The sequence below is a fragment of the Canis lupus genome, chromosome 26, assembly GCF_003254725.2.
Source record: "Canis lupus dingo isolate Sandy chromosome 26, ASM325472v2, whole genome shotgun sequence".
Taxonomy (NCBI): domain Eukaryota; kingdom Metazoa; phylum Chordata; class Mammalia; order Carnivora; family Canidae; genus Canis; species Canis lupus.
The window spans coordinates 29,862,509-29,888,200 of record NC_064268.1 but is presented as its reverse complement, the minus strand read 5'-3'; the positions used below and the strand labels follow the sequence as shown (position 1 = coordinate 29,888,200).

Genomic DNA, 25,692 nt, shown 5'->3' with positions numbered 1-25,692 from the left:
CGGTCGGCCGCGGCCGCGCGCACGGGGCGTGGCCCCCCCCAAGCCGCCGGGCAAGATGGTCAGCTCCGGAGGCGGGGCTTCCCGCGCACGCCAGGCGGAAGGAGCTCGCTCCGCGACCTGGGCGGGTGGGGCGGGGGCGCGCGGCGCTGGACGGCGAGCGGCGGAACCGCGGGGCTGCCGCGCTGTGGGCGCTCCCCGAGGGTCCCGGGAGGACCGCCTGGACCCCTGCGGGCCCAGAAAGGCCGTTCCCCGCCTTGGCCGCACACCTCCTCCTCCTGCCCAGACCGAGACGAGCGCCGGCACCATGTCGGCCTACCCCAAGAGCTACAACCCGTTCGACGACGATGCGGAGGATGAGGGCGCCCGGCCGGCCCCGTGGAAGGACGACCGCGACGTCGCCGACGGGCCCTGCACGCCCGCGGACAGGCAGCAGTATCTGCGGCAGGAGGTGATGCGCGTGGCCCAGGCCACAGCCGCCAGCACCGAGAGGTCCCTGTCCCTCATGTACGAGTCCGAGAAGGTCGGCGTCGCGTCTTCCGAGGTGAGTCTGCAGCAGAACAGGGCGGCCCGGCCGCTCTGAATTGTCACACGCGCTCAAGGAACTTTAGTCGTACCAAGAGGTGGGTATCTTGAATACTCCAAAGAGGCAGTTTGCCCCCAGTAATCTTTCTTAGTTACAGCAGAGCTCGGGCTAGAGAGATTGAGCGTCAGGTTCTTTCATATAATTGCCTGCGCAGGATTCCAGATCCAGGGGTTTCACCATTACTCCTCGAGTGACCCAGAGTGGGTGCTGCTGTGGAAGGCGTCGGAGCAGATGAGCCTTAGGTCCTCCCCTAGCGCTGACCACTGCTCCGCCTCACCCGCAGAGGTGATGAGGTCTGTGGGCAGCTGCTCAGTAAGCCGTAGCGCAAGTGTGATCGAGGCTAGGGCCTTACATTTACTTAACCAAATCCAAAGGGAGATGTCCCAGACAGTGTGTGATCTGTGACTATCCGTTTCTCCACTTCACCTTTGTCAGTTCGTCTTTCCACCCGTGGGAGATTTCAGGGACCCTGAGTGAGAATGGTTCTTTCTTAGGCACCACATTTTTTCCTCAGCCTACTAATGAAATGGTTTGGTATGGGCATTTTTATTTAAGTTCTTAAAAATGTAATAGTAGGTTATCGATTAGCTCAGCTAACGTTAATCTACAGCATTTGTAGCTTTGAAACTTAGTGGAAGCTGAAGTGTTGTTTTCTTCCATGGGTCTCTTTGTAACTCTTTTCTCTGGCAGAGTTCTTTCTGACCTGATCACTTCCAGTCTTGGGCAGTTTGAATATGTGGATTAATTTCTCAAATAGTCACCTGGGTCATTTCCCCCCTTGCCACTTTCTTGGCTATTTTCCTTCTGCACCTCTCCTGTTACAGTATCCCTCATTGGCCCATTTTCCTGTCTTTGGCTTCCTTAAGGAAGTTTAGCTGTAGTTCTTAGAGCTCATATCTACTGGATTCCTGAATGGCAAGTGTTGATTAAGGTTTGGGAGGATTACCTAAGATCTTAGGGGAAGTAAGTAGTAGAGGAGTTACTGGAGTACTGGAGGGGTCCCAGGTCCAAGGAAGCCAAGTAAGAACTGTTTGAAGGGAAAAAAAAAAAGAACTGTTTGAAGGGACATCTCTGGAAACAGAACAGGGACGCCTCTGAGTGGCTCAGTGGTTGAGCGTCTGCCTTCGGCTCAGGGCGTGATCCTGGTATTGAGTCCCACATCGGGCTCCCCACAGGGAGCCTGCTTCTCCCTCTGCCTGTGTCTCTGCCTCTTTCTCTTTCTCTTTCCCTGTTTCTCTCATGAATAAATAAATAAAATCATAGAAAAAGAAACAGCAAATGAAATGGGAAATCAGAATGATAAAAGTAGGGTGTCATGGCCTAGGATAAACTCAAATCTGGCTTTTAAGGCTAAGATTTAGACAGGAGTGAGGAGAAGGGAAAGGAAGAAAGGTAAGAAGGTTGTTCATAGGGCAGAGAGGAGCAGTGCAAAGACACTGGCCCACCACCAGAGTTCCTGGGCTCCAGTGGGGAAGTGATGCACAGGATATGTTCAAAGAAGGGACGCAGGAGGCAGCTTAGGAGCCTTTCGTGGTCAGGGGAAGTCTGTCCCTCAGAGGGAAGAAGAGTCAAAAAAAATAATAAAAGTGAGTGGTTTCACATGGATTGTGGTGACAACTCCCCTCCCCCTACGTTGCACCCAGAGGCCCTTTCTGTTCAAGGGGCACGATGAGAACACCGGTGCAGAACAGCAGCTCAGGCCTGGGAGGCTTGGACTGGGCCAAGTTGGTGTTGCTCTGAGAAGTACGGTATGATCAAGACTAGGCAGGTGACAGGCACTGTCATAAGTATGGTGACACTGAATTTTTCTGGGATTGAGTCAGTTCCCAATCATCAGAGGCCCCAGGAGGCTGGGATGGTCAGCACCCCCTCCCCACCCCACTCTGTACTCTCCAGACTACCTTTGTTTTTTGTTTGTTTGTTTTTGTTTTTAAGATTTTATTTATTTATTCATGAGAGACAGAGAGAGAGAGAGAGAGAGAGAGAGGGACAGAGACACAGGCAGAGGGTAAAGCAGGCTCCATGCAGGGAGCCTGATGCGGGACTCTATCCCGGGTCCCCAGGATCAGGTCCTGGGCTGAAGGTGGCTCTAAACCGTTGAGCCACCCAGCTGCCCCTCCAGAGTACCTTTGAATCAGTCTTTGATTCCAGTCAGAATGGGGGTGGGAACTGGGCTGGGGTTGCTGAGCTCTTCCTGCCACTCAGTGTACAGTGTGGCTCCCATCAGACCCAAGTCACCTGCTAACCTCCCAGCTTAGAGACCTGGCACTGAGCTGTGTGAAAACATGATAGGTACTTATAGAAGGTTAGGCATGTACAAATATTAGATTGGGAAGATATCATCCAGTCCCAGCTTGGCAGAAGTAGGAAAATTACTTAAGTCATTTCTGATGGAGGAGAGCTGTCCTCCTCCCAGGAAACCTGACCAGGTTTATTTCTCATGGAGTCTAGCCACTGGTCCTGACGGCCAGGGGACAGAATTAGGGCGCAGCCTGGTAAGCACAGTCCGGAACATGGAGAGACTTGCAGGCCACTCAGCTCTTCCAAGTGTAATTTATTCATTCTTTCTCTTACCTGAGGTTTAGCTTTGGTGAAGAACTATCAAATCACATAGTTCTAAATATAAAACGTACAGGAGAGGGGCACCTGGGTGGCTCAGTGGTTGAGGATCTGCCTCTGGCTCAGATCAGGATCCCGGGATCGAGTCCCACGTTGGGTTCCCTGTGAGGAGCCTGCTTCTCCTTCTGTCTATGACTCTACCTCTCTCTGTGTGTGTCTCATGAATAAATAAGATTTTTAAAAAAAAGAAAGAAAAACATACAGGAGAGTCTGAAGTTTCTTCTCATCCCTTTGCTCCTGCAGCAGCCAGTTATGATCAGTTCCTTCAGTGGCCAGTGGAGGTAATTCTATGGATAGCTATAGTCCTTTCTTCTTTCTTTTCTTTTCTTTTCTTTCTTTCTTTCTTTCTTTCTTTCTTTCTTTCTTTCTTTCTTTCTTTCTTCTTTCTTTCTTTCTTTCTAAGATTTTATTTATTCATGGGAGATACAGAGAGAAAGAGAGGCAGAGTCGCAGGCTCCATGCAGAGAGCTCGATGTGGGACTCGATCCCGGGTCTCCAGGATCACGCCCTGGGCCAAAGGCAAGCGCTAAACCACTGAGCCACCTGGGCTGCCCCACCCCCCCCCCTTTTTTTTAATTTTAAATTGAGCAGAGATGTTCTATGTATTCTAGTCTGTACATTTTTTAATAGGATCGGAGTTTATTCCTTAGTAATATATAATAAATGCTACTCTTGTCATTGTTGTTTTTATGACTATGTCATATTCCATTGAATGGATGACTTGTATGTATGTAGCAAGTCTCTTAATGATAGGCATTTGGGTTGTTTGCACCTTTGGGCAAGCCTATGGAGACACGCCTGCTCAGATTGTTCCTTGTCCCCTCTGGCAGCTGAGCATGCTCCTGTATAGTTTTTGTGAAGCCTGGGATCTCATTTCAGGGGAGTCCAGCAATAAATGTTAGACCAGGGCCCAAATGGCTGGCACAGTAACATCACTGGGGCAGGCATGGTGTTTGGTAGGCCATCACACAACCATGTAGGCATAGTTGACCACCTGCCCGACTGGCAGACCTTAGTGTTTCACCCCTTCAGAGGTCAAGCATGTGGCTGAAGGTCCCCACCATAAATCACATTGTTAGCATAAACTATCTGGCCTAGCCTAAGGACTCAGGTATACAAAGATATTCTTATCAGGGTAATATAAGGGCCAGGGGCCAGACAAAGCTTTTCTTTGGAACATGCAGGGTATGCACAGCCCAGGCTTACTGAGTTAGTCCTTAGTGACCCCCAGGTCAGCCTGTACACAGGCAGTAAAGAACACCAACATCACCGCCTTTGCCCTTGGTGGTTTTTCATACAACCTAAGACTTCATTTGTGTTTTTGTTTTTGTTTTTAAGATTTTATTAATTTATTTGAGAGAGAGCGAGAGAGCATGTGCGCATGAGCACAAGCAGGGAGGGGGCAGAGGGAGAAGGAGAAGCAGACTCCCTATGGAGCAGGGAGCCCAATGCAAGGCTCCATCCTGGGACCCTGGACCTGAGCCGCTGGCAGATACTTAACCACCTGAGCCACCCAGGCACCCCTCAGTTCATGTTTTTGAATCCACTCCATACCACTGCAGTGAGACAGAGCCTCAATTTGAGCATATTTCATGCTCATGTGTCCTCTCCAGCACTTATGCGTGTGTGTTCCACTGGAACGGGAGTGACACGATGGAAAGGAGTCTCAAGTTTCTAGGTTCAACTTGACCTTCACCTCCAGATTGACCTCCGCCTACTTATTATTCAATATCTCAGTTTAATTATGAGTTCAGTACAGGGACCTTAGTACTGACATTTTTCTTCAGAATCTCGGGGCCTGACCTGGTCAGGGAAGACAACCAGGCCCAAGTGAACTTCCGAGATATATCAACTATAAATTGGAGTTGGGATCTGGTGGTCACTGCTGCCCCCTGTGACACCTGCTGGGTCCTTGCCTGGCCTCCTGCATGCTCCCTCATCTGGTGCTCATGTTCCTCTGCCTCTCTCAGTTCCCTCAGCTGGCCCCATGGCCCAGGGCTGCTACATGCATGGGCTGTTCCCTCTGTCAGGATTCTCTTGCCCCACACCCACCCTCTGCCTCTCTAACTTCTCAGCTTTCAGTTTCCCCTTCAACTCCACCCCTTTAGGGAGCCTTTCTGTCTCTCCCTTAAGCCTGGCAAAGAGTCCCTGCAAGGGGCTTGTCCTGGCAGAGTGGCCCTCGTGTGTATGTGGGATAGTTTTCTTTTCTGCCTTCCCCACTCGATTCCCAGCAGTGTTGTCAACAAATGAAAAGTGAAATGAAACTTGACTGACTGAGCCTTCCACCGAGACTGTAAGCTCTGTTGGGGCGGAGCTCTGGGGCTGGTTAGTTCACCCCTAATCCCTGGCGCCTGGAACAGTGGCTGGCAGAGGAGTATCTGTTGGTGGATGTCTTGCGACATCTCTCCTGTGCGTGTCTTCTCTCAGTGGGGATTCCCTGATGGGTTCACACTCTCACAGGGCCAGGGGACATAATCTGTCTGGCCAAAGGTTGCCTCATGTACAACAGAGTCTACCCTCACAGGGTCTTCAGTTGTTCCCCGAAGGGGAATTTAGGCACTCCCTCTCTCTCTGTGCTGTCGCTCAGCGTAGTACCACTGGCCCAGCCAGATCTTTTCCCTGACGGTTTTCTCCTTTTAGAGGTCAAGGTGTGTGTGGGGGTGGGGGGGGTGTGGATCCCCTGTAATGCTAACATCTGAGCTTTGCACGCGTGCCCTTTACACTGAAGGTCCTCTCTGGAGCTTCCTCCCCTCATAGCTGCCCTCGTCTCTCCATGACCTCCATTTTCACAGGGACCAATGACGATACGGCATGGGGCCCCCTCTTGGGGGACAGGAGGATTCCTGAGGACTGGAGTGTGTGAGGCCTGCCTTTGTAATGACTGGTGCAGGGTCTGCCTAGCTTGTCCTTCCCGTCCTGGCACTCCTGGTATTTGCTCTGCCAAGCCCTTCTTCCTCGTTAGTCAGAACTAGGTCACAAGCACTTGGAGCCTGGTCCTTTCCTCTGCCTCAGGGGAAGGATTTCAGCAGAAGTTCCTCCTCTGCTGGCCTCTGACCAGCAGATCACCTCCAGTGAACACCGGCTTCCAGCTCACAGAAACTTCCAGAGATCAGAATGGCACTCGCTCCCCTGGTCTTCCTGCCTCACAGGGGACAAGCCACCCTCACAGATTTCTCTTCACTTCGATATTAACATCTAAGTCAGACATTTGGTTTCCTTACCAAGTCAGCACGGGGATGCAGACCCAAGTGTGAGAGACTGTGTCACTTGTGAACAAAAGAAAGTAAGATCTCACTGTGAATTGGGGAAGGTTTTGTCAGCTACCTGTTCCTGCTGCCACTCTCCACATGGAGGGCAGGCAGCCAAAGCAAGAGGGCAAGTGGTTGGTGAGATGAGCCGCCATGAGAGACCTCGCTGCCGGGGAGGCCACGGACCTGCCTCCTGGTGTGCCAGGGCCCTGGCAGTGTGTCAACTCAATAAACATGTAAGTGCTGGAGAACATCATTTTGATCCTAATTAAGAGCCTTGCCTTCCTTATTCCAGAAAAGACTTATCCTCAGAATGGACGTGAAGATGACAAACCTGAAGTGTTGGAAGAAGGAGAAACTCTAGATAAATTAGCAGCTTTGGTTTTTTTCTTTTTCTTCTAAAAACGAGCTCTTGCAAGTTTTGACACAGTCCAGGCATTTGCAAGAATGACACAGTGCAGGAAAGGTTTTTCCTTTTGTTTAAAAAAACCTGATGGTTTCTTCAGACATGTCTCATGGGCCAGTGAAAAAACATTTAAACATTCAAAGCTGTAAAGCTCAGCATTTTCTAAGTTTATTTCCAACAGGAGTTTAACAGAATTTAATAATAAATTCAATGGATTTTTTTCTGCCCGTACATTATATTTCAAAATTTCACCTGCTGTAACTATTGAGAACTCAGATTGCACGTTGTGTCCCTAAATGGTCTAAAAGCTTTCTACTGACACTTTTAGAAGTAACAAATCCATTATATATATTTTTGTTTTTATCCTTCAGTTGTCTGGAGCATTTAATCAAAAATTGTTCTTGATTCTGTTTTAAGATATTAAGAGAGAAGTCTGCCACAGGTAACATAACTGCTGGGATCAGATATTAACAGGGCCCAGAAAGGACCCAGAACCTAGCTTGTGAAAGAACTTGAAGTTGTGACCAGGGCCAGGTAGCTCCAGTGACCCACTGGAAATCCCATATTTGAAAAGGGGGCTATAAGAGCCATAGTCCATGGGGCAGTGTCAGGTCAAAGGCCGTAAGTTTTACAGGGGGCCAAAAAGAGGGAGAGCTGGAGGATGTGCCACCAGTCCAGGCCTGCGCTCTGACCCCCACAGGTACGCGTCATCCATCTTAACATGGTCCTGTGAGCCAGCATCATGTGGGCAGGAGGGAAAAGGAACTCGGGAGCAAGTACGAAAGAAAGCCCATTGAGGCAGGACAAAGGAATGTGGTGTCAGAAAGGATAACATTCCCCTCACAGATGGCAGTATCTTTATGTGTCCCCACCTGTGCTCACTGAGGCCTCATGACAAACCTGCTCTGGGTGGTCCCCTGCAGGGGGAACATTATAAAACGGTGTGACGCCATCACCTCTCGTTTTCCCCAGGAGCTCGTCCGTCAGCGGGGTGTCTTAGAACGCACAGAGAAGATGGTGGACAAGATGGATCAAGATTTGAAGACCAGCCAGAAGCACATTAACAGCATTAAGAGCATGTTTGGGGGGTTTGTCAATTACTTCAAATCCAAACCAACAGAGACGCCACCCGAACAGAATGGCACCCTTGCCCCCCAGGCTAACAGCAGGTGAGTGGATCCTCAGCCATCCAGATATGAAGTAGCCGAAAGTGGGCTTTAGTGCAAATGGTTAAGACTTTGAACCCACTTCTAGTGCCTTGAAGGGATCCAAGATCTTAGTAAGTTACTCACTGGAAGGGATTTGTCCTCGCACATTTTGAAAAAAGAAACATTTCTCCAGCGCTCCTGGTGGTGTTCATTTGATGGACATCCAGTCTAAATAAATTGGGTCTCCAGTAAATTACTGCTCTAGTAATTGCCATTCGAAAGAATATTCATTTCAGAAAGCTGAATCAGGATAAATGTGACTCCACGGTATTTTAAAAATTCTTTAAAAAGTCTTTATATCCAATATTTCCATATCTAATCCAGCCTGGCCATTAATTTTCATTTTAAAAGTAGATGTGAAGGGGAGGTGGTTGGGGGGTTGGGGTAACTGGGTGATGGGCACTGAGGAGGGCACTTGATGAGATGAGCACTGGGTGTTATACTATGTGTTGGCAAATTGAACTTCAGTAAAAACAAATGAAAAAAAGTAGACATTATTCTCAAAAGTTTCAATTAGATAATAAAATCATACATGTGATTTTGGCAGATAGTTAAATATCATGTGTACAAAGATAAGAGTCAGGGATGCCTAGGTGGCTCAGCGGTTGAGTGTCTCTGCCTTTGGCTCAGGGCATGGTCCTAGGGTCCCGGGGTCCCGGGATCGAGTCCCACATCAGGCTTCCTACATGGAGCCTGCTTCTCCCTCTGCCTATGTCTCTCTTTCTCTGTGTGTCTCATGAATAAATAAATAAAATCTTAAAAAAAAACACACACAAAGATAAAAGAGTCAGGTTTCTGCTAAAATAAGTTATGTTTCAGATCTCAGACCATTGTGTCTGTTTTTTTGTTTGTGTTAACGATTTTATTTATCTGAGCAAGAAAGAGATCACAAGAGAGCATGAGCAGGGAAGAGAGGGAGAAACAGGCTCCCTACTCTAGGGCTTGACCTCAGGTCTCCAGCCACCCAGATGCCCCCTTTGTATCTGTTTTTTTATTGTAAACCAATATGGCCTTATTATAGAAAATCTATAGCTTACTTACCATAGCACAAAACCTCACAACTTCATTTCCTCCCTTACTCAGTGTTTTCATACCTGCAATCACAGTATTCATTTGGTTTTATAGCCTACTTCCATTTACCCCAGAGTAATATCTGAGGTAATGTTATTCCACAGATTTCATAGCCCTATCTCTGTGTTTATCTTTTAAATCTGGAATACGGGATCCCTGGGTGGCACAGCGGTTTGGCGCCTGGGTCTCCAGGATCGAATCCCACGTCGGGCTCCTGGTGCATGGAGCCTGCTTCTCCCTCTGTGTCTCTGCCTCTCTCTCTCTCTCTCTGTGTGACTATCATAAATAAATAAAAATTTAAAAATAAAAATAAAAATAAAAAAAAATAAATCTGGAATACGGAACGATTTTTTAAGACGAATTTTTTTAAGTGCATAAGTGACATACGGTAAAGTGCACACATCTTAAGTGTTTGTTGACACTTCTACTAAATGGGTGACTGTTAACCTGTGTGGCCATCACCTAGATTAAGATATAGGGTATGGTCGGGAAGAAATGAGGAAACTATTTCCAGCCCATAGTTGTACTGGGGAGAAACAAGTGCAGATGAAGGAACTGAGAGTGTAGCAGAAAGACCAGGCAGGTGGATCTTTGGAATTTATGGAGAGGAAACTGCAATAGGGGAGCAGGCAGTTGATGGGGGCCCATAGGCTGTTCCTGTGGCTACGCTAGCCAAGGTCACAAGGATCAATTTGTTTTGACGATCAGTCATAATCACCATCCATTCCTGATTTTCCAACTTGGCCCTGATTTCAAATATCTCATTTTTCCCCAACTGGGGGAGTGTCTAGGATTGTTTGGTTAGATTTTATCTTTTTTGTTGTTTGGTTGGGTTTGCAGTTTACGAATAAGAAGGATGTTTTATGTCCTCCTTTTTGAGTTTATGTCTTATCAGAGGAAGTTTAGACATCCGTTGGCTTTGGATTAAGACACTTGTGTCACATGAACTCAGTAGCAGAGTCGGCCCTTCGAGAAGTGGGAAACTGATAAATTTGTGATTGGCGCTTTCCTCTATCCTACTTGCCACTTCCCTAGGGCTTCTTGGGGCTCATGCCCCACCCCTGCACCCACCCACCAACCCTGGCCATGCTATAAAAGCCTTTCAAGTCCTGGAGCTTCCAGGGCAACTTATTTTTGGGGGGGAGCGTCTTAAAAACTCAAGGCCTTCCTGACGAAAGTTTCCCAGTAGTAAAGCAGCTAGACTAACTTCAGTGTGGTGGGCCTCTGGGTGCCTGATGTCATGTGCCCCATCTAGCCTTCTGCTCAGAGATCAGCACCAGTCAGCTGGAGTGTTCTTGCCATCACTGAGTGAATGCAGGAAAGGAAAACTTTTAAATGAAGCAACACACTAGTTCAACTGCTCCCGAAAGGTACATCAAAGGGGATCCCTGTGGCTTTGTAGGAGAGGCTGCTCCAGTGGCCTTGCGTGCGTCCCAAGCACCCATGCTTGATAGGCTCATGCCTGTCCTAGGAGACAAAGCCACAGGAGAGAGACCAGTCTTTGGGAAGGTATAGGGGAGGCAGATGGTCAGCAGAGAGGCAACAGAGGCCCAGAGGAGAGGGGCTTGGCCCTGGGAACTGAGGCACCAACCTTTTTCATGGAGTCACGGTTGCATGGAAGCCTGCCGGTTGAAGGAGGGGAAGGTGGGAGGTGCACAGCATCCATAGCACAGAAGCTGTGACGAATGAAGGCAATGGCTGCTTCCAGACTGGGAGCTCAGCGGGCTCTCGACATTGAGGCCGGCAAAGGTATCTGTAAGGCCCTAAATCCCTACCTTCACAGAAACACTACAATGTGTAATTGCTTTGATAAAAAAAAAAAAAGTTAAGTCTTTGTGATCCTTTCAAAGTCTGTACTCCATAAATATAAAGATATTTTGACGTAAAAGCTTTTAAAATAAGTCCTCCTAATTAGACTTTTGTCAAGTCATATGTTTCCTCTGTATATCCTCATTACACAAACCCTTCGGCCTTCTCTAAGGTTTTACTTGTTTCTTGGTAAGCCATTTTTGGTCCTGCTGGCAAAGCTTCATAAGCTGCTGCTTCCCATTTCTATTTAAAGCTCATGGAGAGAGCAGCCCCTGTGGCACAGCGGTTTAGCGCCGCCTTCGGCCCGGGGTGTGATCCTGGGGACCCGGGATCGAGTCCTGCATCTGGCTCCCTGAGTGGAGCCTGCTTCTCCCTCTTCCTGTCTCTCTGTGCCTGTCATGAATAAATAAATAAAAAATCTTAAAAAAAAAAAAAAAAAGAAAAAAAAAATCTTAAAAAATAAAAAAATAAAGCTCATGGAGAAGTCCATTCAGATCAGAGATTTAACCACTCCCTAATTTGAAACTCTCTGACTTAACTCAAGATGTGGTTAACTCTGACCGAGAGCCACCACTCTTCCCCTTCTCTTTCTTGACCACTTCTGTCACTATCCCTAGAATTGACTCTTTTTTGCCATTTTTCACAAAGAAGCCAGATTTCTGTCACTTAAGTGTTACTATTGTGTACGTGTGAGCACAAAGGAAAAAAGCCGTCTTTGGAGTGTAGGCTGGGTGATAGCCAGGTGGGCTCCCCTGCAAGCATCTCTGACTTACACTGACCTGGCAACAATTGGGGCTCACAGTTGTGCTCAGAGAAACCAGCTGTGTCGTCTAGACTTCAGTCACTGCTTCTGAGTAATGAAATTGTCAAATTTCAGGAGGTCTGGATTGCTGGAGCACTGAAGGCCTACTGTGCCTCTAGCCTGTTGGAGTCCAGGCTTGTGCCAGTGGGGAGCCATTAAAAGACTTTAACCAGAGTGGGGCTCCTGGGTAGCTCAGACGCTTCTTGAGCCTCTGCCTCTTGGTTTTGGCTCAGGTCATGATCTCATGGGCTATGGGATCTGCTCCTGCATCAGGCTCCACACTCAGTAGGGCATCTGCTTGAGGATTCTCTTACTCTCCTCCTCCCCCAATTGTACTCATGCATGTGCACATTCATTCTTTCTCTGTCTCTCTCTAAAATAAATATTCAAAAAATAAAGAAGTAAATAAAGACTGTAATGGGAGAGGTTCATGCAGGGTATGTTAGAAAGATGCCTGGAAGCTTTAGGTAAGAATTGGAAAGGCAGGGGCTCATCCATGTAAGGATAAAGAGGTGAGGCAGAATGAGGGGCTGGATTTTGGGGATCTGTGGGAAGACTGAGAGGACATTTGCATAGCTTGCTTGGAGTGGGGCTGCAGAGAGAGGGCATAAATGGGAAATGATTGGTTTCCAGCTTGGCTGCTGATGAAGTGGTCAGCAAGGTGGAGAAGAGCAGATTGCACAGGAGGCCCAGCTTCAGGGGACAGGGAGCCCCTGCCATGCCTGCAGGGGTTCGTGGAGTGTGAGCTAAGGATCTCTGAGTTACCTAGAGAAGTCCCTGTCTCTAGAAGGAATGGACAGACTAAGCTTTGCATGCCCAGAAGCAAAATCAAAGGTATTTTGTAGGGACTTAGGTAACAAGAAAAACAAAATTTTTGATGACATTTAAAAAATGAAAATAGTAATAATTGAGTACAATTTTTTATAACTAGGTCTACTAATAAGAATAAAATTTTTACTAGAGGTTCACAGTTAGTGTTCCCTATCATCCAGTCAATTGCCAGTGGTCACCTGTAGAGGCTGCTCTCTGCTTGTGGCTGTACAAAATCAGTTGGTGGGCTGGATTTGGCCGATAGGTCATGGTTTACTGACCCCTAGTCTAAAGTATCCATTTGGTCCTTTCACATGCTTCTCTTCTCCTTGGTCCTGGTATTCTCATTTTCCTGAAAAAGGGCCACCTAACCAGATGCTGCTCTTCTAAAGCAGGTGTCTCAGATGTTTGCTGTGCTGCAGGTGGGACTCCCAGGAGCTGTTGATGAATATTCCTGCTTTAGTCAAAGGACACCTTACTTAAAAGACCGCGCCGTCATAGGTATTTTCTCTTTCTAACTTTTCTCTTTTCTCAACTTTCATCCGAAGATTGAAAGAAGCCATAAGTACCAGTAAAGCACAGGAGGCACAATACCAGGCCAGCCACCCAAACCTCAGGAAGCTGAATGACTCAGGTCAGTGGGGACCTGTGCGTGGCCACACTTGGATTCTGTAGAGGAGACTCTGGATTTGGTGTTGGCCCTAGGATGGATGGGGGGGCAGCAGGGACTCTAGCTGCTGTCATGGGTAAAGGATGTTACGGACCTAGTGTCACTCCCTGGGAGCTGGAAGTGTGTGTTACAGCATGATTCATCCCTCACCCCGTGGAGGGTGGAATAAAAAATTGGCCTGTGTTTCATTGAAAATTCCTGCCCCCTGTAGGTCTGAACTCTTGCAGCAGTGAAAAGACAACTGCAGGAAAACCTCTGTGGTAACGGGAATAGCCTCCCCAAAATGACCATGTCCTAATCCCCAGACCCAGTGAATATATTGGTTGCTAATCAGCCGAGCTTGAGATGGGGAAATTATCCTGAGTTAACCAGCCAAGTAAGCACAAAGGCCCCTTTATTGGGCAGCCTGGGTGGCTCTGCGGTTTAGCATCGCCTTCAGCACAGGGCGTGATTGATCTTGGAGACCCGGGATCGAGTCCCACATCAGGCTCCCTGCATGGAGCCTGCTTCTGCCTCTGCCTTTCTCTCTCTCTCTGTCTCTCATAAATAAATTTAAAAAAATTTTTTTTAAAAGAGGCCCCTTTATAAGTAAAGAGGGAGGCAGAGGAAAGGTGGTCAAAAATTGGAAGATGCTCCACTGCTGGCTTGGAAAATTCAGGCAGGGACCACCTACAGAGGAATGCTGGAAAAGGCTAGGAATCAGATTGTCCCCAAAAGCGAAGAACACGGCCCTGTTGACATCTCCACTGTAGCCTGGTGCAACCCATCCTGGACTCCTGAGCCCTGGAACAAAAGGATAAGGCTGTGGTAACTGCTACACAGCAGTGGGGGACTCATGTAGCCCGGAAGTACGAGTGGCCAGAGAAGCAGCAGCATGAACAAGGTGTGCAAGGTCAATCATGTGTGATGTCCTGTCATCCTCTTGTTACTAAATGATAGGCCCAGAAACACCTCTATCTGGAAAGGAATTTAGGCCTCCTGGAAATCCCCGCAGACCCCTAGAAGGCCAGGCACGTTCGACAGTGCCAGAAACCGAATGCTTCCTGCACTTCCTTTGAGGAAAGCAGGATGCGCCAGGATGCTCGGGGACCCGCCGCTCTCGTTGCCACCACTAAGGAGAGGCCTGATGGAGGAAGAGCCAGGGGTCAGGAAAGGTGGAGATCCCCGAAGTTCAGTCTGGAAAGGCAAAAGCCATGGGAGGAAATGACAGAAGACTAAAATATGCAGGGCCCACAGAGAGTCCGAGCTAAGCACAGCCTAAAGAAGTAGAGGAAGAGGCCTGTTCCACCCAAAAGACACGATTTTAAGGAATCAAGGAGTTTTAATTTGCACAGTGTGTCAACTGAAAAATTGATGCTGTGTGTGTGGAATGGCTTCAGCAGGTTGTACTGGGGAAAATACACCACGTCTGGAAAGAGACATTCCTCCAAAAGATAGAAGCCGGGATAACAGGGCTTTTCTGGGTGTGTTGAGAAACTGCGGCCCCAGGAAGATTTGGGGTAAATGTGCATTATTTAGCATTTCTTCTTTCCTTGCTTGTTGTATCTGAAGCAAAAAGACACAGAAGTACATTTCCAGAAGGAGAGAAAGTCATCTGCAATTCCGTGTCCACAACGTAGCTATTTTGTTTTTTTTTACGATTTTATTTATTCATGAGATAGGCAGAGGGAGAAGCAGGCTCCATGCAAGGAGCCTGACGCAGGACTCTATCCTGGGTCTCCAGGATCAGACCCTGGGCTGAAGGCAGCGCTAAACCGCTGAGCCACCTGGGCTGCCCGCTATTTTGATTTTTAACCCTGGCCCTGTAGACTCTGTCCACAACCCCATGTAGCTGTGCCTTGTTGTAGGTTCACTGCCATATGGTAAGCGTATGAGTCTCTGTTCCCTCAGCTCATGTCCAGGGGCTGGCCAGCCGACCCGTAGGCAGAGGGTCTTTGATCTCCCCTCCCTCCCCCCAGAAGCCTACCCGGTGCCTCCCTCCCACACATCATCCATCCTCGGATGGCCTTCTAACTAACTGCCTCATTCCCCACCTCCCCCGCCCCAGCCCCGTTTTCCAGATTAAGATTAATTTTGTTTTTTGTTTGTTTGTTTGTTTGTTTGTTTGTTTTTATTGGTGTTCAATTTACTAACATACAGAATAACACCCAGTACCCGTCACCCATTCACTCCCACCCCCTGCCCTCCTCCCCTTCTACCACCCCTAGTTCGTTTCCCAGAGTTAGCAGTCTTTACGTTCTGTCTCCCTTTCTGATATTTCCCACACATTTCTTCTCCCTTCCCTTATTTTCCCTTTCACTATTATTTATATTCCCCAAATGAATGAGAACATACAATGTTTGTCCTTCTCCGATTGACTTACTTCAGTCAGCATAATACCCTCCAGTTCCATCCACGTTGAAGCAAATGGTGGGTATTTGTCATTTCTAATAGCTGAGTAATATTCCATTGTATACATAAACCACAAGATTAATTTTGTGAAGCAGCATTCAAGAGACATGAGTTAACCACCTCCTGGTATTTCTTTCCAAACTCAGACTCTTTCCCTGGAGGCACCGGTTCTGCCGCGAGTACTGAGGCTTACCCGAAGAACCCCCACCTTCGAGCCTATCACCAGAAGATCGACAGTAATTTAGGTAAGACTGAAGCTACACCAGCCTCCGCAGGTCACTTACTCAGGACGCTTGTCTTCCAGACAGCTCGTGCTGGGCCCAGCCAGGACACCAGTAGCCAGCAGTTTCTTGGGACCAAAATGTGGTGTCTGCCCCTCCCTTACCATGTGTCAAATCCAATATGACCATGCCCGTCTCCCCCTTCTCTCTGGAGTTTGTCCACTTCCGTCCATCCCCACCTCTCATCTGGGCTGTGACAGCAGCAGGGACCAGGAGTCCCCGAGGGGCTGCACAGTGCCACAGTGAGAACCCCCTTCATCATTGTCTGTCAGTGGGGCACAGAACCAGAACCTGCCTCTGAGGATTGGGGAGAGGGTTAGATAAGCAGCCCCATACATGCCACAGGGAACCACCTGACCCAGTAGGAGCTGGCCATCACAAGGCCACTGCAGCAGACACAAGGGATTCCAGGTCCCTTACGGGCCCCCGGCCCCGCCTGCCTCTCCACCCCTCCTAGTCCCATCACTTGTGGCTCCGAGTGCTTTCCCGCCTCTGCCCATGTCTGCCCAGAGTGCCCTTCCTCTCCACTGCTTAAAGGCTGGCTCCTCACGCTGCAGGCCTGGCTTTACACACTGCACTGTGTTGTAGTCCTGTACCTGCTGGACTGACCACAGGTATCTTCTGACCACACTGTAAATTCCAGGGAACACAGGACTATTTCTGTGTTGTCAGCACTGTACCCTGGCCTAGTAGGCCAGCGCTCTATGATTAACTTTTGAACAGTGGAAGAGAAGCCAGTTACTTGAAGTTCGAGTGGAGGAGTGCGTGTGGGCAGTAGGAGCAGGTTCCTGAGCGGTTTCCATGAGTTCATTCTAGGTGGTGTCTCGGACGTGCTGCCTCTGACCTCCACCCCTTGAACAGGAAGCTCCCCCATGGTTACGTAGGTCCCTGTCAGTGTCTCACTCCTGTTGGGAGATGGCAAAGTGGGTGAGACCCAAAGTAAAATTTCTCCCTGCCCTAAAGGTATGTAGCTGGAGACAACACTGAGGTCCATGACGATGCACTCTGAGCGTCTGGGCGCAAGCTGCCGCCTCCTCTCCTGCGCAGGAGGGACACTGAGGGCCCCTTCCCTGGGTCACCCAGACCAGTGGCCATTCCAGCAGCCCTCAGGGGATAGCATGACAGCACATGAGGCACGTCCATATTCTTTAACAACATTTAGCTTTTGTTTCTGAGTATGTAGATTTATTATAGAAAATTATGAAGTTAGGTAAATGCCATGAGGAAATAAACACCTAGAATCCTATTATACAGCAGTGGCCACTGATTTGGTGTCATTCCTTCTGTTTTGTGCATGTATCTGTGCACATGTGGACGTATAGTGTCAGGTGTACAGTGTCATTCAGTGTGTATACTTCTGTAACCTGCTTTTTTTTTTTTTAAGATTTTATTTATTTATTTGAGAAAGAGAGTGAGCAGGGGGAGGAGCAGAGGGGGGAGGATAAGCAGACTCTCCCCTTCCCACAGCAGGGAGCCCAATGCAGGACTCGATCCCAGGATCCCAAGATCATGACCCGAGCTAAAGGCAGATGTCCAACCAACTGAGCCAGCCAGGTGCCCTCTGTATCCTGCGTTTTTATCTGTATTTGGAACACTTCCCTAAACTTCTTTTCTTAAAATTGCTTTGCAAAGCACCGCTTTAGCAGTCCCACCCCCAGCTCCTGGACACTTAGGTTATTCCCATTGTTTGCTATTGCGCAGAACCCCCTCACACTCCTGTGAGCGGATCTTTGGTGTGATTCTATAGCCACAGTACTAGAAATGGAATTACACCGTCAGAGAAAAGAATTCTCCTTCTGAGCATTAAAAGAGATCTCCATAGAAATGAAACATCTGTTGGAGGAAATAGATATCAGCAGGAGTGAATAAAGGAACTGTCATTTGCCCACCCCACAGCTCACCACCACTGCCCTTAGTGTGCATGTCAGCACTAGATCTGCTTGGCCAGTGCCTACTGGCAGTGGGGGAGAGGGCCCATCTCCACACCCTGCACACCCAGGCAGGCTTCCACCCCAAACTCCACCTGCCCTTTGCCTTCAGAGCCCAGGAAGCCCCAGGCAGCCACTCTTTTATTGGGTCCTCTGGACTCTGCCCTTCAGAGCCAAAGGCCTACAACAGAAGAGGCATCTGCTGGGGTATGACCGCTCCAGAGACACCTACAAAGGGACTTGAAAGGCTCCCCACTGAAGGTTTCCCTACTCAAATGGTGTCACTGGTGCCAGCTGGAAAGAGAGGGAGGAAGGAGACCTAGGGAAGGGTGTAGAGTTCAGGGAGTGAGGTGGGGAGAAGAGGTAAGGACAGCCATCCCTGGAGGCTAAGGCAGTGTGGTTGGCATGGTATTTACAGTTCGGGCAGGCAGGTCCCAGCAGGATGCAGTGTGGCATGCTAAGAAGGGCTGAGGTGGCACTCTGGGGCCATTGGGCCCGCTGACACGGGCTGTGCCTGGCTGCCCTTCACAGGTCTGCTCCTTCCTTCTTACCAGCCCCTGCTTTTATCTGAGGGACTAGTGCAAGGCTCCCCTGTCTGGTAGCTTTACTTTATCAAACCTTTTTTTTTCTTTAAGGATCTACTTGAGGGAGAGCACATGAGTAGAGGGAGGGGCAGAGGGAGAAGGAGAAGCAGACTCCCCACTGAGCAGGGAATCTGATGTGGGGCTGGATTCCAGGACCCTGGGATCATGACCTGAGCCGAAGGCAGACACTTAGGCAACTGAGCCACCTCGGTGCCCATCACACTTTTTATTTTATTTTTTTTTAATCTCAGTATATCCGGACACCTGGGTGGCTTAGTGGTTGAGTATCTGCCTTTGGCTCAGGACATGATCCCAGAGTCCCGGGATCGAGTCCCACATCGAGCTGCCTGCATGGAGCCTGCTTCTCCCTTTGCCTGTGTCTCTGCCTCTCCCTCTCTCTCTCTATCTCTCTCTCTCTCTCTCTCTCTATCTCTGTGTGTCTCTCATGAATAAATAAATAAAATCTTTAAAAAAACAAATAAGTAGGGCAGCCCCAGTAGCGCAGCAGTTTAGCGCCGCCTGCAGCCTGGGGTGTGATCCTGGAGACCCGGGATCGAGTTCCACGTTGGGCTTCCTGTATGGAGCCTGCTTCTCCCTCTGCCTGTGTCTCTGCCCCCCACCCCTCTCTCTCTATGAATAAATAAAATCTTTAAAATAAAAAAATAAATAATGAATTAATAAATAAGTAAATCTCCGTATACCTATAGCTTGTCCTTTGCTGTCCCAAGTGCCAGCACACTCCCTGAGGCCTGGGATGACCTCACAGATTTTACTCTCCATGGAACGCAAGGTTAGGGGTTTTAATAAATTCAAGAAGCATAGAGCTGAAGACAATTTTTAAAAAACAGATTCTGCTTACATTTGTGGTGTTAGTGCCAAGTATTTGTGTATTCTGACCTTTCTTAATGTTTTATCTTTAATTCACAAGGTTTATGAAGCACCTCCCCTTCTCTCTTCCCTCTGGCTTTTTCTTGGCCTACTGCACCTAGTAAAAGGGCAGAAGGCAGCTGTGGGCATGCACCCCACTCCCACTGCGTACAAGTACATACATAGGTACACATACACACACGTGCACGCGCACGCACTGTCATGAAGCCTGAGAACTGACCGAATCAGTTAAGTCAAGACTCACCTCTGCAGTTGGCTCAGCCCAATGAGGGGACCCCAGAGTGCCTGCAGCATGTCTCTTCCCTCCATTGACTCTGGTTCTCTTTATGTCACCTCTGCTTGGTACTCCCTCCACATACTCTAAGACCAATCATGTCCTTACAGGTGTTATTCCTCTTAAAAAATGGATGTGATCAAAAAAAAAAAATGGATGTGATCATTGACTTTTAACACTTTTTGAAACAAAGGGAAAATACTTATTACAAAGAGTGGGAAAGCCAACCGAGGGAACTAGAATGAGCTCGGAAGGGACCTGGCACCAGAGTGGCTAGTTGTGGCAGGGCTGCTCCCCAGTGGCCTTCCTTTCAAAGGCAGTCTCCCTCAGCTGTGATCTGGGAGCACGGATCAGAAGAGGGCCCGCCCGGATTTTTAACTCAGACCCAGTGGGACTGACCTGGGTTTCTCCCCAGCCCGCACTTGTCCTGCACGGAAGTGGAACTCTCACCCCTCATGTTTGAACTTGAATATCAGCAGGAATGATGTAACCTATCGCTAGGGCTGAAACTTTGCCAAAAGTCTGTGCCCCACTGTCCCCTGGGGCTTGCCCCAGAGGGCATTACTAAAGGGACCCAGCACCTTTAGCCCTTAGTTCCTTTTGACATGGGGACCCTGGACTACAGACATCTCCGTACCCAGCTAGCCACCAAGTGGGCAAAGGAAATGGTGCCAGCCAGATTCAGGTTGTGTCATACCCCAGGACATTCGCAGCATTGATGTGTGCATGGATCTGAGAAGTGGTAGCAATGAATGAATTGATGTAGGAAAATGTGAATTATCATAACATAGGTGACAGGACCTCATAGCATTTGGATGGAGTGGAACCATCTGTAGTTCATGTATTTTCTGGGAGAGCGCCCCAGGTGGCAAGGTAGGGACAAAGCACCTATTTCTCATGCCACCTGCAGAGTGGAAGAGGGGGTGGGATGTGGCCTTCTCCAAGGTGGGAGCCTGGAGCAGGAGCAACCAGGTGCAGGGGCTTCCAGGTCTGTCTCCCAGATGTGTTTCCAAATAGGTATTCTCATACTTGTTACTCTGAATCTGTGCTTGATCCAGCTTTAGGGGGCTGGAGATGGAAGGAAGAAAACCGGGCACTGTTGAGTTCTACCCACTGACATGAGGTTTTTGCTCCTGAAGAGCACGGCAGCAGGTCTGGCTGTTGGTTACCTGCATACTTCTTCCAGATACTCACTATGGGGTCTGGGAAGGGAGTGTTTTCTAAGCCTCTACGTACTTCTCTCTTTCTCAGGTACTAACTGATCTTGCAATGTGCCTCCACCTATTAGAACGTTCAGAGGCACCCAAAACATGATGTAGATCTGTATGTATTTTTTAAAGCACTAGAAGGACAAACATCATTGTATGAATAGTGATGATCCTGAGCAGACATCTAGGGGAAAAGTGGCTTTTACATTAAGCACATATTACTTTATGTGGAGTCAGCTGGTTTGCTTTTTACTTGCATGAATTTTGGAAAATGTAACCAAAGCCCTAGAGTTCTCCTTGTCTTTTGAGAAAGAGCACTCAGTGATGTGCATGTTGCAGAGCACCGGGCACGGAACAAGCAGAGGCCCCTGCTGCTGTGACTTCACTCAGCCCTGTATGTCCTTTCCCTCTCCCACAGATGAGCTGTCCGTGGGACTAGGCCGGCTGAAGGACATAGCCCTGGGGATGCAGACGGAAATTGAGGAGCAAGATGACATTCTTGACCGCCTCACAACCAAAGTGGACAAGTTAGATGTCAATATAAAAAGCACAGAAAGAAAAGTTAGGCAACTTTAAACACCGAGAAGGCTCTCCACCCCATTGTGATGAAACGAGCCAAAAAATCTCCTGTTAAACTTCCCAAAATTTAATTTCTGTTGTTTTAGTGTGTAACGTAATATGTGTTTGCAAATGTTATAATTATAGAGCGAGTTGAGTCCTTGGAGATGTCATGATGAGAAATGTGTATCCTACTTTTTTTAGAGCTCTCACCTCTCCATTGTCTGAACTGAATGCTTAGAGTCTTAATCTGAGCACGACAGCCTGGCCCTGAGTATTTTGGGCCTTCGATGACCTTGCTGACACCAGAAGAACAGTTGCATTTCTCACTTTAACGAGCATATGGAAAGACATGGGCAGAATTTCAATCCTGGAACCACCAATCTCTGTGGTGGTGTTGTGAGGGTGGTCCTTCCCACATCTTGGCTTACCAGTCACCATTCTCCCACCCCCACCCCAACACACATACACACATACACTGAGCACATTGCGATTCTCTCAAACCCCAGAAAAGGATCAATGTTCAGAAATGGAAAGTGCCAGCGTTTGCTATTTGGTTGACAGATGTCACCTCTTCCCTCCTGGCCTCCATCCTTGGCATGCATTTTAGTAGAAAGGGTTCAGATCAGCACCACTCACCGTGATGCCTGGAGATGCACAGGGAATTGGGTGAGCCCTGCTTCCCTGTGCACTCTCACCTCTAAGTCACTGACTGAGGTTAGGGACAGATGCACCATTGTCTCAAGGCTGCCCAGCTGGCCAGTTGGGGGCCCTCTACAGTTTGTGAGAATGGAGCATCATACAGTGCTTACCCTGTGTGCTCCTCCCCAGAGCACCTGACCCAGCCTCGGGGATGGCAGTGTTTATTCAACGCCTGGGGTCTCCTGGCCCATTTAGGATTCCCACCCATTCCTCTTGACCTCTTGCAACATGACTTGACTCAGCTCTTGGTTCTCCGCCACCCAGTTGGAGGACTGGAGTGCCACAAATGATGCAGACTTGTCTAGAACAACTTAGCTTTAAAAATAAAAGCCTAGACATTATCATTTTAACTAGCCTAGCTTGTTCTACACAAAAACATTAATCTCATTACAGAAATCAATTTTAATTAATGCTTTTAAGTGATTCTTTCTTTGTAAAGTGACATTCATTAAAATTGATTTCTGTAACGAGATTAGCGCCTTTGTGTTGGTACCTCCAGCAGAGTAATTGAAGCCGCAAGACCCTTGTCTTTTTAAAAAAGCAAATTAATTGAAATATTTTGAAGACCGTAAAAGGCGCTGATTTTAATAAAATAGGCTAGGTCAGAAAATTTAAAACAAGTGTGTTTCACCTCAACACATGGTGCTGTCTATGGGACCTTCACCACTTTGGTTCTGTAGCCTATAAAGAAAGCCCCCTGAAGGAAAAGAAATCTCTGCAGTGCTGCAACAGTGCATCCATATTTTTGTAGCAATTCATTTGTAGTAGTTCCATTCCATGCTGCATGGCATTCCTAAAAACACTTGACAGCTTCCGTCAGTAGATACAACCTTCTGTCATGTTCCAGCCAACTCATGGAATCTGATCAACGTCATTATGAATATCCCAGTATGTGAGAATACGATTAGAGGTAGTCAAATTAGGCATTTATCAGATGAGCTCATCGTGATTATTCTCTTGATAAATGGTAAAAGGAAAAGTTTTAAACACCTACCTAGCCCAAACAAAATGAGTTCGGAGGGCTTTTAGCAAAAAAGGCTGCTGATAAGCATGAAGCCAGAATGCAGAGCAGCCTGTGTGTACATTTCCACTCCTAATTGTTTCTTTTTTTTTTTTCTAACACCTTCCACGTATGTCATGATGGCTGTTTCTGTTCGTCATCATCAGGCAGAGAGACTCATGGAGATTAGTCATTATACCTCAGATGCAAGCTTATTTTTTTTTCAAACAAATTATACATGTAAAGGCCACTGCCAAATATTCTTTTCCCCAGCCTTCCATTTGCGTAATGAGATTAGTGATTTCACTGACTTGAAGGAAAGTGGCGTGGAATATTATACCCTTTCCCTGTCTTTTGTTAGAGCATTGAAGCCAGTTGCCCCTTTTTTTCTCCCCCCTCCAAGCATATAGAAGGAAAGCACAGCCACTTTTCTAGAAATGTGTCTTCTGACACTTTACATGTGTATATTCACTCTTGTTTAGACCCTTTTACAGTAAGGCCCTGACCAGGGAACTGTCTCCAAGCTACGCACTGGGAGCTCCTTTCTGCTGGGTCTTCCCCCTTGCCCTCCGGCTCATGAAGGACCAGTGGTTGATTCTACCTTATAAAGCAAAGTTGCTTGCATTTTCAGAGAACAAAGAGAAACCCGGAGCTTCCAGAATCTTTGCACATGATGATTATGATCAAAAAACATTCTATCCTCTAGACTAGACACATCTGTCTCATGGAGACACTCAGAGATGCGTGGGCTGGAGTGAATTCACCCTTCTTGCCAGATGGGGTCTATAAGACAGGCTTTTATTTCCACAGTTGAGCTGGAAACAAACTGTGCCTTCAAAAAGTGGCTTTTCTAACTTTAGGTTGGTTTTATGTGAAGCGTGCTACTAACTTAAAAATAAGTGCATTCTCTTTCAGAGGAAACATTCTCACATCTAGTGATCTGGAGTTAACATTGTCTTTTTTGCATTCTGAAGGAAAGGAGCCCTGAATTTAACTCAGGTGGCAAGAAAAAAATTCTTAAGTGTATTTTAATTTATCTTTCTCTAACTTCTGTTTGTGAATATGTAATTTTAAGGGTGCACTACACCAATTTAGTAAAAAAAAAAACTCTTACACTTTGCCTATATAGGCCTTTTCTCAGAATTTGTAAGTTATCACCATTGTTAGCATCTTCAGCTCTGATAATGAAATGTCTTGTGTACAGAATGATGAGCCAGTCATCAAAAGTGCTCGGAGCGGCAGGGGGGCATTTTGTTCAGAGTCTGTATCAGAATAGCTCTTAAGCTCCATGCCTTCAACTCAACAAGTGACCATATTCTGTAAAATAAAATGTGAAGTTTTTTAAATCAAATTCTGTCTCCTGTGTAGTCATTTTCAAAGAGTGGGTGGAAGGGCTCCTCCATGTTGAGTCTTCGTATATTTGGTCCTCATTGCCCCATCAAACCCTATGAATAAGCTTCCTTCTCGAAGCCCTCTCATTTCATCTTTCAGAGTGCTCTTCCAATCTGTCTCCTATCTCCCTGACCACAGTGCAGCACTGTCTCGATAAGGGCTCAGCAAACAATAAAGGGCCAAAGAGTAAATGTTAGGCTCATGGGCCAATCTGTCGCAACTACTCAGCTCCTCCATCGTAGCAAAAAAGCAGCCAAAGGCAATATATAAATGAGAATGGTGTGTTCTAATAAAGCTTTATTTATGGACACTGAAATTTAAATTTTATATATTTTCACATGTCACAAAAATCTGATGATTTTTTTTTTCAATCACTTAAAAATACAAAAACCACTTAGCTCATGGGAAGTACAAAACATGGTGGACTGCACTTGACCCATGGGCCTTAATAGTTGGCCATCCCATTTAAACTACCACAAGGTATTCTTAGGGGCGGGAGGATGAAGGATGCCTGGCCACTATATTCTGCAAGTGGATCTCCTCAGGCTTCTGGCCCTTCTAAACATCATAGTTCACCAAGAAAGGAGAACAGGCTAGCCTAACCTTGGCTCCACTGTCTTGCCTCTGCCTTCACATCTGACCACAGGAGTAGAAATTGTTTCTAGATCTGAAAGCTCTAAAAAGACACGGAGGGATCCCTGGGTGGCTCAGCGATTTAGCACCTGCCTTTGACCCAGGGCATGATCCTGGACTCCCGGGATCAAGTCCTACATCAGGATTCCTGCATGGAGCCTAGCCTGCTTCTCCCTCGGCCTATGTCTCTGCATCTCTTTCTGTGTGTGTGTGTCTCTCATGAATAAATAAAATCTTTAAAAAAAAAAAAAGGCACCTGGAGCTTAGACCATCTTGAAAATCTTATCTGTCAGTAGACTGGCTTCGTGGATCCCAAAGACCACCCTGATTTCGTGGATATCATCTTTGAGCATCATTATAGATAAGGAATAGTGAGGATCTGAACTTAGCAGCAGACTTTTCTGGGAAGACAAGGAACAGATATTACATAGAAACAAAAGCAAAAAAATCAAGGTGGTTCACATTTGGGAGCTGCAAGTAAAAGAACGTCTAGAGTTTGAAATGTGGGTGGGTGAGGACATGAGGAAGGTAGTAAGATCCCAAATGATGGGCCTTATGGGCTATATCAAGGAGTCAGAGAACACTGACCTCCATGATAGGGAAGCACTGACAGATACTAAGCAAGCG

The 25,692-nt window shown here is 47.5% G+C and overlaps 1 protein-coding gene across 2 annotated transcripts; it reads left to right on the top strand.

Annotated features, from left to right (window-relative positions):
- Nucleotides 1-109: 109 nt before the first annotated feature.
- Nucleotides 110-24,391, top strand: SNAP29 (synaptosome associated protein 29). 2 transcript variants are annotated; one of them, XM_035706279.2, is made up of 5 exons: nt 110-541; nt 7,829-8,025; nt 13,105-13,190; nt 15,764-15,862; nt 16,862-21,192. In XM_035706279.2, the coding sequence occupies exons 1-5, from the start codon at nt 305-307 to the stop codon at nt 16,867-16,869; spliced, it is 627 nt and encodes a 208-aa protein (XP_035562172.2). In that variant the 5' UTR covers nt 110-304; the 3' UTR covers nt 16,870-21,192. The 2 variants fall into 2 exon arrangements, with proteins under 2 accessions (XP_035562172.2, XP_025330704.3); XM_025474919.3 differs by lacking the exon at nt 16,862-21,192 and adding an exon at nt 21,199-24,391 and having other exon boundaries at nt 112-541.
- Nucleotides 24,392-25,692: the final 1,301 nt, after the last annotated feature.